The 13,867-nt window shown below is 46.0% G+C and overlaps 1 protein-coding gene across 1 annotated transcript in view; it reads right to left on the bottom strand.

The window, feature by feature from the left end:
- Positions 1–4,297: 4,297 nt before the first annotated feature.
- Positions 4,298–13,867, bottom strand: part of LOC121853493 (zinc finger protein 628-like) — a 73,560-nt gene continuing 63,990 nt past the window's right edge. The window contains exons 2-8 of the mRNA XM_042347642.1: positions 12,386–13,000; positions 10,642–10,926; positions 9,326–9,562; positions 8,766–9,060; positions 8,255–8,613; positions 8,005–8,111; positions 4,298–7,671 (exon numbers count right to left, since the gene is read on the bottom strand). Coding sequence (XP_042203576.1) covers positions 7,086–7,671; positions 8,005–8,111; positions 8,255–8,613; positions 8,766–9,060; positions 9,326–9,562; positions 10,642–10,926; positions 12,386–12,796 — 2,280 coding nt within the window. The 5' untranslated portion in view covers positions 12,797–13,000 and the 3' untranslated portion in view covers positions 4,298–7,085. The remainder of the gene's footprint in view (positions 7,672–8,004; positions 8,112–8,254; positions 8,614–8,765; positions 9,061–9,325; positions 9,563–10,641; positions 10,927–12,385; positions 13,001–13,867) is intronic.

The following is a 13,867-nucleotide window of genomic DNA, read 5'->3' as shown; positions in this document are numbered from 1 at the left end:
GGGAGGAAAATGGAGGAAGTATGGTAGATAGGGAGGAAAATGGAGGGAGTATGGTAGATAGGGAGGGAAATGGAGGTAATATGGTAGATAGGGAGGAAAATGGGGGTAATATGGTAGATAGGGAGGAAAATGGAGGTAATATGGTAAATAGGGAGGAAAATGGAGGTAATATGGTAGATAGGGAGGAAAATAGGCTAGGTTAGGTTAGGTTATGGTAAGTTAGGTGAGTTTAAGTTAGGTTAATATAATTGTTTATTTACACCTATACATATAGCTCATTAATGTCCTGACGGCACTGTACTTGATCTACTTCATTTCCTAAACTTTAAAGCTGGGTGTACTTCTTCATTTAGGGTAAACAATATGGCTTCTACTTGTGGTATATTTTCTTTATTAATTGATAGATGTTATTAAGGTGCGGTGGCTGAGTGGATACATATCTCGATTCCTGTATTAGGGGGGACATTGGTTATCATCCTGAGTACCTGTCACCTGTCCACCCAGATATAAACAGGTGTGGACAGATGGGCAAAAAGTCTATTACCGTCTATTGTATTCGTTCCGTCACTGGCTTTATGTCGTCTACTTCAGAACACACACACACACACACACACACACACACACACACACACACACACACACACACACACAGTCTCGTATTGTGTTTATTGGCTGAGTCAACTGTGAAGATGATCTGTAAATTATCGAGACTCTTAGCCTGCAGGATCTGGTGTGTGTGTGTGTGTGTGTGTGTGTGTGTGTGTGTGTGTTCATTAAGAGGCGTTAGTTAGTGTGTGTGTGTGTGTGTGTGTGTGTGTACAGCAGGAGTGGCTGAGTCGATACTCAAAGGATGGACTCAGAACAAATACTCGATTTTTTTTTGTGTGTTCGTATTTACTGCCTTACGAGAGGTAAACAACACTGATTTATAATAATGGAGGGCACAGGAGAGTCTTGGAGGGGGGTGGGGGGGTTGTAGAGGGTGAGGAGGCCAGGAGAGGTGGGGAGGGAGGGAGGGGTGGGGGAGGGGAGGTCCTGGGAGGGTCGGAGAGGGCCTGGAGGTGGCCTGGAGAGGCCTGGGAGGGTCGGGAAGGGTGAGGGAGGGCCTGGGAGGGTCGGGGAGGGCTGGAGGGTCGGGGAGGGCCTGGGAGGGCCTGGGAGGCCGGGGGCCTGGGAGGAAGCAGTGAGGGAGGGCCTGGGAGGGTCGGGGAGGGCCTGGGGAGGGTCGTGGGAAGGGTGAGGGAGGTCGGGGAGGCCTGGAGGGTGAGGGAGGGTCGGGAAGGGTGAGGGAGGGCCTGGGAGGTCGGGGAGGGGCCTGGGAGGTCGGTGGGGAGGGCCTGGGAGGCCTGGGAGGGTCGGGGGAGGCCTGGGAGTGGTGGGAAGGGTGAGGAGGGGCCTGGGAGGCCAGAGGCCTGGGAGAATGGGAAGGTGAGGAGGGTCGGGGAGGGCCTGGGAGGCCTGGGAGGCTTGGGAGTAAGTCGGGGAGGGTCGGTAAGGGTGAGGGAGGACGCAGAGCCCAGAGGTCGTGAACAGAGGCACCACCCAATCAACACGAGAAGGCACACCTATCAGTCTAGAGCCGATGCAGGTGATTGGAGCGATACTGGTGGTGATGGTGATGTTTGTATGGTGGTGATGGTGATGTTTGTATGGTGGTGATGGTGATGTTTGTATGGTGGTGATGGTGATGTTTGTGTGATGGTGATGGTGTTTTGGTGGTAATGATGGTGGTGGTGATGTTTCAGTGGTGCGGATGGTGGTAGTGGTGGTGATGTTTTTATGGTGGTGGAGGTGATGTTTGGATGGCAGTGGTGATATGTTTGTGGTGGTGATGTGTAGTGAAGTTGTTGTTGTTGTTGTGTAGTGGTATTTTTATGGTGTTACTGTAATGATGGTGATGTATGGTGATGGTGATGTTGTATCTTACTGTATACCAGCGACTTCACTAAATACATTGTGAAATAAAACTGTATTACTTTCACACCAATATGTTCATTTCCATAGTAAATAATCACATAGGCTTATTAATATATACAGGTAACTATATAGGCCTATGAATATGCTAAGTGTAATCATATAGGCATATTAATATAAATACAGGTAATTATATAGGCCTTAGTATATGGTAAGTATAATCACATAGGCTTATTTATTTATACACATAGCTATATAGGCCTATGTAAATGCTAAATATAATCCAAAATAATAAAGAAAATAACAATCAGAAATCTCAAGGAGATAATAAGGTAATTGGTAATTTATTTTAGTAATATTAAAATAAATTTGTAAATCTGTAGCGACTGTGTTTGTTACCTTGGCCAGTGTTCTCTGTTATAGGCTGTTAGTTATGTTAAAATGTTAGTGTTCTTTTGAGCTTTTGTGTTTATGTTAGTGCGTGCGTGTGTGTGTTAGTGCGTGCGTGTGTGTGAGTGCGTGCGTGTGTGTGTGAGTGCGTGCGTGCTCTCAGGCGGTAACTGGGTGTAATAACTCATCTTTTGTTTATCTTGAGAATTTGTTCAGTTTTTTTTTGGGGGGGGGGTTATTTGTATTATCATTATCATCGTCATCATCATTATCATCATCATCATCATCATCATCATCATTATTATTATCATCTTTATTGTTGTTATCGTTATCACCGTCGCTGATATTATTCTTATTGGTGAAGGAAGGAAGGAATCAAGGAGGGAGGTAAGGAGTGATGGAAATAGATAGTGAGTGAGGAAGGGAAGGAGTGAGTGAAGGAGAGAGGGTAGGAGGAGTGAAGGAGGCAGATACACGAACACACTCCACTAATTATTACCCCCTGGAGAGCTGCTCGTCGTGGCTGGAGTGTGTGTGAGGACGGCGGCGCTCACACTCATAAATAACAGGAGAGAGAACGTGTGATTGTCCACGCACAATTTCAAATTAGCCCGCCAAGTGCGGTGCTCACTCCGGCATTCATGGAACTTTGCCTCTATTAGCCCGCCGTGTTTACCGCACCTGCCACCAGCTATTGACACATCTTGCGGGCCGGGAGAAAAGGCAATTAATAATTCCCACCAAACTTGACAAGGTTGATCAACAGACGAGGCCAAACAAGCAAACATTTGGTGGGGCGCCGACGAACCTCCGCCGAGTAGCTTGTTTTTGCGCCAATTGTTTACGGCTTCATTATAACCTTTTGATGAGCTCCACCTCTCGTCTGCCGCGCTCATCCTACCCAACATTCCCCGGCATGGTTCTATAAACAGGCCGGCCACGGATTTATTTCTGATGGGGGCTAATACGCGGTGGAATCAATGGACGAAGGTTTTAATATCGCATAATCTTCGTGTCCGGGGCCCGCAGATCTTCTCACGTCCGAACTGTCCACAGAGCGACCATAACCCCCAGCACCAGTGATCAATACTTCCCCCCTGATATGCACTCATCCCTCCTACTAGTTATCTTACATAAACAAAGTCTTAGATTTAGAAAGAAATTATAACAAATAACTAGAAATAACGAGTAAAATATGAGCGAGGTAAAAATGGACGTGGTGAGGGTACAGTAGGTTCGGACGCAGCCGCCCATTCGAGTTCACACCCTAGCCGGTCGTCTGGATTAAAAAGAATGGATTACCGAGTTGCCGCACGCTGCTACACTCTCCCTCAACACTTTATTCCACCATCACCATATCTCCCACCATATACATATTACCCCTGATGCTACGACACTATAACACTGGAACACATAGATAAATTATAGTAAATTATAGGTTATTTATCAAGGTTGTATGAGAGAGGTAGAGTGTTAGAGTTGGGTGGGTGGGCAGTTGGTGGCAGGCTGTGAGAATTAACAGGCGGGAGAGGGCGCCGAGTGCTCCAGCGTGGAATAATGTTTTCCGAAAAGTGAAACAGATTTACCGATACACCAAAGGGTGGCAGAGGTTTTCGGGGGTTAGGTGGAGGGGGGGAGGGGGAAGGGGGTTGCAATTTAACAACCCCTGGAGCATAAAATATCCATGACAGATGAATTACATATTTTTAAATTTTCTCTTTATTTTGTGTATTGCGCGTTTTGTGAGGACGGAAAATGCTACAGTTTGTGGCAGCAGGAAGAGAGGCGTTGATGGACCCAGCCAGGTTAGCTCAACTTTTTTTTTTTTTTCGTTAACACCGTGGGATCCAGGACGCTTCAATTACATTTCCTCTCTGACAGACCAGGAGCTGGATTTTGGTATGGCGTTTAAAAGCCTGTTTGTTTGTGTGTGTGTGTGTGAGTGTGTTTGAGAGTGTGTGTGTGTGTGTGTGTGTGGGTGGGTGGTGTAGTATATGGCCAGTAGGTTGTCGTGTGTATCTTTTGTAGACGAGGGAGCGCGGGCTTAAAAAGAATCACCCCTCACAATCCGCTCTAAACTGGAGGCGGGTGAAGGAAAGGTCAATAAAACAGAGTTGGTTAATGCTGTAATCAGTTTTATTGTACCAACTGGCCCCGGTGTTTGTGTGTGTTTGTGTGTACTAGGCGCTAAACACCGGGGGAATCGCCTCTAGAATGTATACTTCCTTTTACCGGATGACACAAGGATTTACGTCACTCCCTAGCCATGCACTCTGATTGGTTACTGACAGATTACGTCATTTCCTAGCCTTGCACTCTCATTGGTTACTGACAGATTACGTCATTCCTGAGCCTTGCACTCTGATTGGATACTGACAGATTCATTATGTCATTCCTTAGCCTGAACTGTGATTGGTTACATACAGATTACATCATTTCTTGGCTTGAAATATGATTGGATGCAAATATATTACGTCATTGCATAGCTCACTGTGATTGGATAAGCACAGAAATTGAAGTCTATGACGTCACACCAGCTTAGCTCTATGTGGTTGGTTTAGCCTAATTATTTTTTGCATATATTACGTCATGACTAGTCTGCTCTGCGATAGGTTCAGCTCAAGAGATGACGTAGTACTGCATGCTCCCTTGACTAGTGCGCCGTGATTGGCTGGAACAAGTGTTTACAAAAGTAATATTATTTCTCGCCTGGCATTGGCTAAAAGAATGAACATTAAAAGCATAATCTGTCTCTATATTCCCCGTGTGTGTGTGTGTGTGTGTCATGGCTGAACTCTGGCGCCATGAATTGACCATCACACCTCTGGAGCTGACCGTCATCTGCTCACTTGTACTTTTCTGGAACAAGATCAACAAGCCAGTCATGTTTATGACGTCACTTCCAGGAGGTAACAACAGTGGCAGCCATGTTGATGATGTCACTTCCGAGAGACAATGACACCTGTGGCAGCCATGTTGATGACGTCACTTCCGGGAGACAGCGACAACACTGGTCACTCATAAAATGTTTAGCGATCCACCAAAGCCTACAATATATATTTATATACATCATATTCACATCATATACACATAGATCCTATACACATTATGTACATCATCTGATAATAACCAAGTGACTAGACAGCTCTATGAGGACACAACAGCATGCCAACAATGACAACATAACAACCTATATTTGACACTAATAATTACACGTGATAACAACCATGACGGTAGTTCTTGGTGCGGGGGCGAGATGGCTCCCTCATGCTTGGCACATCAGGGCCCAGTGAGGGAGATCAGGCCATATTGAGGGAGATCAGGCTCCATTAAGGGAAATCAGGACTCATTAAAGGAGATCAGGGCCCATTAAGGGAGATCAGGGCCCATTAAGGGAGATCAGGGCCCATTAAGGGAGATCAAATCCCATTAAGGGAGATCAGGCCCCATTAAGGGAGATCAGACCCCATTAAGGGAGATTAGGCCCAATTAAGGGAGATGAAGCCCCCAATTGTGTTCTTGACCCTCACACTGTGCTCCCTGGTGTGGGGGGAGGGGGTGTGCTTCCTGTCCTCTGTGTATGAACCTCCTCAAATTATTCTAACTAACACACTGGGAGTCGCTACACCTACACCCCGTTGTCCTGCAGCTTTAACACCTGTACACCAGTCTTGTTTACCTTTGGTTGAGTTTACGTCGCACCGTAACTAATTTTTTTTTTCCTGTAGAAGAGACCGACCTTATCTCCTATTAACCTGACGGAGGACCCACTACTACTGCGCCTCTCCACCGCTACTGTTCCTCTTCATTCCCACTGCGCCTCTCCACTGCTACTGTTTCTCTTCATTCCCACTGCGCCTCTCCACCGCTACTGTTCCTCTTCATTCCCACTGCGCCTCTCCACCGCCACTGTTCCTCTTCATTCCCACTGCGCCTCTCCACCGCTACTGTTTCTCTTCATTCCATTTGTACCTCTCCAGTGATCCCCCTTTGTTGATGGTGACCAGTGGCACTCTTTGTACAGTGGAACAACAAAGCCTTGTCGCTGTGAGATCATTCCCGATGTTACCAGTCAGTTGTCGTGATGGTAATAAGAAACCTCCATGAACACAGTGATGGGTGACACAAGGGAGGCGGTGGTGTGACACAAGGTATGACCACACTCACAGCAGTCTTCCTCAGCCACGTTCATTTGTAAGAGAGGGTGAGGGCAGGAGAGGGTGAGGGCAGGAGAGGTGTGAGGGCAGGAGAGGGTGAGGGCAGGAGAGGTGTGAGGGCAGGAGAGGGCTGAGACGGGCACTAGGTGGGGCGGCACGTGAGGGATAACTTGTGCTCCTCAACTTCTCTCACTGATGATGAGTTGGGTAATTAAATTAGTGAAGTCTGTTCATGTTAGCCTCCTGCCGCCCGCCCGTGCTCCTGAGGGTGTAGGGAGGGTGGGGGAGGGGAGGTTAAGCGAGGTCTCAGGTAATTAACGTTGGTGGTTGTTGTTGACGAGGCAAAGAAACAGAATTTTCTTTTTTTGCTTTAGTGGGAGAAGTGGTGGGCCTCATGACCACCAGGTGATGTGTGGCGCGGCATCAACACCAACATGGTAACTGGGGGTCAAGCGTCACCACAGATCATCACAGGTTAAGGGTAACAGCTCTCTCTTTTATGGCATCGTTGAAGGAGTCTTTGGCTTCACGTTAGAGAGAACAGCACAGCGGGTTGACGTGTAGTCGTGTGGGTCAGGAAGCGGTGGCAGCGGCGGTGGCGGCGAGGTGAGCCAGCAGCAGCCATCAGCCTAACAAGGACGGTATCTTGTGAAGGTAGGGCGCGGTGGAGGTGGGTGGTAGCGCGGGAGGGGCGATGAGGAATGGGTTCATGAAGTGGGCGGGGAGGGGCGGCGGCATTGTGGGCGGGGGATGGGAGAGCGAGCCCAGGGCCATGCTGGTGGGGAGGGAGGTGGCGCCACCCATTAAAGACGGCAGCACAGAGAACTGTCGGGGTAACGGGGCCGAGGGGCTCGAGCTCATGCTGCCCTCGGCCACGGGCGACACCGACGGAGACGACGTAGACGTGTAGTGCGTGCTGTCGTGGAGTTTTCTCATATGCTTCTTCAGGTCAAAGTTGCGGCAGAAGCCCTTGCCGCAGATGGAGCACTGGAAGGGTTTCTTATCGTTGTGTGTGTGCATGTGGAAGGTGAGGTTGTAGATCTGGTGGAAGGCCTTGTTACACACGTGACACTTGTACGCCTTCTCCCCAGAGTGGGTCAGCTTGTGGTTCTTGTAGTTGCCCTTCTGGTGGAAACCCTTGCCACAAAACTCACACACGTACGGCTTGTAACCATTGTGGATCCTGACGTGTGTGTTCAGTGTTGATGACCTGCCAGAGGACGACAACATTACCTTCTCTTCATAAGTCAATAAACATTCTCCCAAGAGTCGGAGGCAATAGGAAGGAACAAACTACCTTAACAAAGTGAACAAGAATAGTCATCAAATATAACAGTTATTTGTCAGCAGCAACACTTAAAACATTACCTCACAGTTGGGTACAGTAATGATCGTCTGTTGTTGGACCAAATGTTATGATTAAAAAAGGAAAGATCTTTTGTTGAATTAAGCAAATGTACAAAGGTGTTAACACCGTAAGGCTTGTTGAGAATTATTTATCTATAAGGTGTTGCCAGATGAGTTAAACTGGCAGACTTCTCACCTGTTGAAGGCCTTGCCACAGGTCTGGCACTTGTGGGGCTTCTCTGACGTGTGGATGATCTTGTGGCGACACAACGTCGACGCCTGCCGGAACCCCTTACCACACACCTGCAACACCACCACAGTTAGTACCACAGTCAAGTCCTTATCTCTACCACAATATTATTTACCACACCGCTTTAAAGGCGAAGTGCCTGGCGCCGGCGAGGCTGTATATGAGGTGTGAGGGAAACATGTGTGAAGAAACTCACCTTACAGACGAAGGGCCTGGCGCCGGTGTGGACGGGCATATGTCTGGTGAGGTTGTAGTGGGCGTTGAAGATCTTGCCACACTCTGGGCACGTGAAGGTCTTCTGAGCCTTGCCCACTCCTCCGGCCCCCACACCACCCACCCCGCCACCACCACTCTTCTTCCCGCCGCCCACCGTCACCACCCCGCCACTACTGCTCGTGGTGGTAGAGTCGCTGGTGGTGGTGTTGGTGGTGGTGGCAGTGTCGGGGGTGACGCTGCCTGCTGGGGGAGGTAGTGGAGTGCTGCTGGTGGTGCCTGTGGGCGCTATAACGCCTCCGGTACCAGGTAGAGGCGGAGACGTGACGCTGACGGCGTTTCCTGACGGTGAAAATGGAGGCTGATAAGATTCGTGTTGAATATGTTTGTGGTTTTATGATATAGTATTAAATAGTACACAGAGTATTTATAAGTCGTAGGAGTATTTACACAGGTATTGTGACCCAGGGCCCTAATGTTACCTGTTGTCGTACCTGTGTTGTGAGAGTCAGCGCGGGGGGAGGTGGAGGAGGGGGTACCCGTCACCCTCGACGGTGCTCCTCCTCCTCCTGCTGTACTGGAGGCAGGGAGAGGCGCCCCGGGAGACACTGCAGGAGGTACAGACGGCAGAGGCTTGAGATCCATGACGCCCCTAGGGGAGGTGGAGGTGCAGGAGGTGGTGGAGGAGGCCAGGGTGGCGGACACTCGGGACATGGCAGCTGCGGCACCCGTCATGGAGAGATCATACGGCCGCGGCACAGGGGACTCCGCCGTTGCCTTCGTCGCCGCCTGGGGGAGGAAAGTTTTCGCATATAATGATAGTTGTTCCTGGTTAGTGGTGCTTCACCTGCCTGGGATGTTAACACCTGAGTACTAGGTGTTAAGTTACTAACCTCTTGAATGAGTGAGGGAAGGAGTGAGTGAGCGAGCGAGTTGGTGACAAATTTTCCCCAGGAGTGATTATAAGTTGTTTATTTAAAGCAGGTCACTATAATTAAGCATGTACTGTAATTAAAAGCAGGTAACCTTAATTAAGCAGGCAGTAGGTACTCACCGAGGTGTAGAGAAGGGAGGGGGTGGAGGTGGTGGGCGGCTGTACTCTGGTCTTCAACAGGTCGAGACGGGTGAAGGCTGAGAGGGCATGGGGCGTCAGTCTGTGGGCGGGCGCCGGGCTGAGGTGGGTGGCAGCGGCGGGTGGATGTGGGGGCGGCGGTGGTGGCTGTTGGGTGGTGGCAGCGGCATTAGGGACGTTACCGTCGGCGACACTGGGGGAGGGGAACACACCACCTGCCTGTAGAAGAGGGAGGTGAGTACACGGTGAAGGGGCATGTTGGTGTTTTTTTGTTATTATTACTATTATTGTTGTTATTTTTGTTGTTATTGTTGTTATTATTGTTGTTTTTGTTGTTATTGTTGTTGTTACTTTTGTTGTTATTATTGTCGTTGTTTTTGTTGTTATTATTATTATTATTGTTGTTACTTTTGTTGTTATTATTGTTGTTACTTTTGTTATTATTGTTGTTGTTACCTTTGATCTTATTATTGTTGTTGTTACTTTTGTTGTTATTATTGTTGTTACTTTTGTTATTATTGTTGTTGCTACTTTTGTTATTGTTGTTGTTACTTTTGTTATTATTATTGTTGTTTTTGCTGTTATTGTCGTTGTTTTTGTTGTTATTATTGTTGTTACTTTTGTTATTATTATTGTTGTTTTTGTTGTTATTGTTGTTGTTACTTTTGTTGTTATTATTGTTGTTTTTGTTGTTATTGTTGTTATTGTTGTTACTTTTGTTGTTATTATTGTTGTTGTTACTTTTGTTATTATTGTTGTTGTTACTTTTGTTATTTTTGTTGTTACCTTTGTTGTTATTATTGTTGTTGTTACTTTTGTTATTATTGTTGTTGTTACTTTTGTTATTATTGCTGTTGTTACTTTTGTTATTGTTGTTGTTACTTTTGTTATTATTGTTGTTGTTACTTTTGTTATTATTGTTGTTACTTTTGTTGTTATTTTTGTTGTTACCTTTGTTGTTATTATTGTTGTTGTTACTTTTGTTGTTATTATTGTTGTTGTTACTTTTGTTATTGTTGTTTTTGTTGTTCTTTTTCTCATTATTCTTATTATTAGTGACGTATGTTTAAAAGTACCTAACTTAACCTTAAGTAATCTAACTTAACTTTAACTAACCTAAATTAACTTAGCATAACCTAAAGTAGTAATAGTAATAGTAGTAGTAGTAGATTAGGTGGTTGTCGTAGTAGTAGTGGTAGTAATAGTGTAAATGATTGTAATAATAATAATAGTCGTAGTAGTAGTGGTGGTAGTAGTAGTAGTAGTAGTAGTAGTAGTAGTAGTAGTAGTCGTCGTACCTGGTAGTAGTGGTAGAGTAGCGGGTAGTGAGCCAAGAGGTCCCTGGCGCGGGGGTCGTGCAGTAGTTCCTTGGCTCGGTGGTGGTCGTACAACGCTCTCAGCCCAGCCAAACGAGGGTCGTGCAAATTGCGATGGGGGTCGTGCAGGTCGCGGTGTGGGTCGTGCAGGTCGCGGTGTGGGTCGTGCAGGTTGCGGTGGGGGGCGTGGAAGTGGTCGTGATCCAGTGGTCGTCTGGCTACTAGCGGGCGTAAAGGCGGAGGCGGCGGTGATGCGGCCTTAGTTACCTGCGGCAGTCATGAAAACAAACAAACACATTATTATGAACTATGATAAACACACACACACACACACACACACACACACACACACACACACACACACACACACACACACACACACACACACACTCACTCACTCACTCACTTTAACATTAAGCTAGTTACTATTTGACACCAAAGATCTAGATTAAATTATTGATCTATCTAGGAACACTATCTTGGAACACTCTTGGAGCACTATCTAGAAACACTCTTGGAACACTATCTAGAAACACTCTTGGAACACTATCTTGGAACACTATCTAGGAACGCTATTTAGAAACACTTGGAACACTATCTAGAAACACTCTTGGAACACTATCTAGAAACACTCTTGGAACACTATCTAGGAACGCTATTTAGAAACACTTGGAACACTATCTAGAAACACTCTTGGAACACTATCTAGAAACACTCTTGGAACACTATCTAGGAACGCTATTTAGAAACACTTGGAACACTATCTAGAAACACTCTTGGAACACTATCTAGAAACACTCTTGGAACACTATCTAGGAACGCTATTTAGAAACACTTGGAACACTATCTAGAAACACTCTTGGAACACTATCTAGGAACACTATCTAGAAACACTTGGAATACTATCTAGAAACACTCTTGGAACACTATCTAGGAACACTATCTAGAAACACTCTTGGAACACTATCTAGAAACCCAAACGCTGTAACATACCAATTTAAAAAAAAAAGACCATACTATTTCAAGACTCAAAGACCAATTCTACAGACCAGTTGCCTCTAAGACCTAACTCCCACTCATCCCTCTCCCCCTCTTACCCCCTCCCCCCTCACGCCCTAAAAGACCAGGAGGTACAGAGAGGCGGCGTTTATGTAGCTGTAGTGAGGGTCATTGGGAGTGACAGCTAACAGGCCCACTCAGGTCTTGTGGGCGTTTGGGCGTGAGATTCTAACCAGTGTTATTTATCATGTGGGCAAGTGAATGATTGCCAAGTACGTGTGTTTTGGTATACAGGAAGAGAGAGTAAGGGGAAGAAGAGATGAGAGAGAGAGAGAGAGAGAGATCAGGTCTGGTATAGTCAACAGATAACATGCTTCAACTACCACCAGGGTTGTTATGCACCGCTCGTTAGGTCTTAATCACAACAAAAAAACGACTTTTACAGAAGGTGATAAACAAGAGCTCCTTTAGTTAGTTAGTGTCACATGTCCTCACTTCTGTCACCCCCTGTCTACCTCACCTCTGTCACGCTCTGTCTACCTCACCTGTCACCCCCTGTCTACCTCACTATTATCCCTGTCTGCCTCACCTCTGTCACCCCTGTCTACCTCACCCGTCACCCCCTGTCTACCTCACTATCACCCCTGTCTGCCTCACCTCTGTCACCCCTGTCTACCTCACCCGTCACCCCCTGTCTACCTCACTCGTCAACCCCTGTCTGCCTCACCTCTGTCACTTTCACTCTCTTGGGTGTTGGCTCCATGATTCGGTCAATAGAGAAGGCCAGCGGCGCTCTACTGCGTGTGTGGGCGGCCGGGCTGTGTGGGCGGTCATCCTCCGGGGTGTGGGCGGGGCTGTGACGGGGACTGCGATCTGGGGTGTGATCCAAGGGGCTGGGGACTCGCAGGAGAGGACTGGGGGCTGGAGACACATTGTTCGAGGTCTTGGTGTCTGGGGTGTGTCTCCGTGTGTTCTCCTCTCTGGTCTCCGTCTCGCCGCTCAGCCTCTTCTCCAGGGTGTCGCACCTCTGGAGGGGAACGGGCTGGTTCTCCCCGTCGTGACCCTCCGCCATGGTCTCCGGCATCTTAGGCGAGGAGAGGGGCGCGCTGTCCTCCGTGGCCATGGCGGGGTATTGCATGGGAGACGTGGCTTAGTGGAGGACAGTTGCAGTTTCTTTCTCCCAAGGTATTATACAAACCTGTACTAACCCTTGGAGACCAGTGACTGGCCTCCAACTTTGATTCTCAGAGAGCCTTGGAGACCCAGCTGGTGATGTTGATGATCTGGGATAAAGATGTGGTGATGGCCTGCCTTACACGGCCTCACGCCCCTCACCTCGTATCTGTAACACAAACAAACAAACATGGAATTAAAAACAAGTTGGGGTGATATTAAGACATTAAAGGGTATTGAGGTGGTAATAATAATAATAATAATGATAATAATAATAATAACGATAATAATAATAATAATAATAATAATAATAATAATAATAACGATAATAATAATAATAATAATAATAATAATAATAATAATAATAATAATAATAATAACGATAATAATAATAATAATAACGATAATAATAATAATAATAATAATAATAATAATAATAATAACGATAATAATAATAATAATAATAATAATAATAATAATACTAACGATAATAATAATAATAATAATAATAATAATAATAATAATAACGATAATAATAATAATAATAATAATAATAATAACGATAATAATAATAATAATAATAATAATAATAATAATAATAATAATAATAATAATATCTCCACCACAATTCACCTCACCTAACACCACCCCACCTCACCTAACACCACCCCACCTCACCCCATAACCTAACCTCACCTCACCTCACTTAAATTTTAGTCTTAAAATTCTTCCACCAGAAATATTTAGTTTTTCTTTCCATAATGGTGGTGGATCACCCCGCCACCTCACAGTTACGGGGGGGGGGGGGCATGATGTTAGAGTTAAGTTATGATTTTGGAATATAAGTGAAAATACCAACGCAGTGGTGAATATTCCCTAGAGGTAAAAATTTCCCTGGCATATTTTCCCTCCGAAATTAATGGTACTATATTTTTAAAGATTCCCTAGTATTAATACTTTTCCCCGTAATTATATCAAGGAAATGGTGAAAATTCCCTAGATCGATATTTTTTCCCCAGTAAAAAAAAAAAACATT

Source organism: Homarus americanus, unplaced genomic scaffold (genome assembly GCF_018991925.1).
Source record: "Homarus americanus isolate GMGI-L3 unplaced genomic scaffold, GMGI_Hamer_2.0 scaffold4896, whole genome shotgun sequence".
NCBI lineage: Eukaryota > Metazoa > Arthropoda > Malacostraca > Decapoda > Nephropidae > Homarus > Homarus americanus.
The sequence above is the reverse complement of the archived record's forward strand: the minus strand, read 5'-3'. Positions and strand labels throughout refer to the sequence as shown.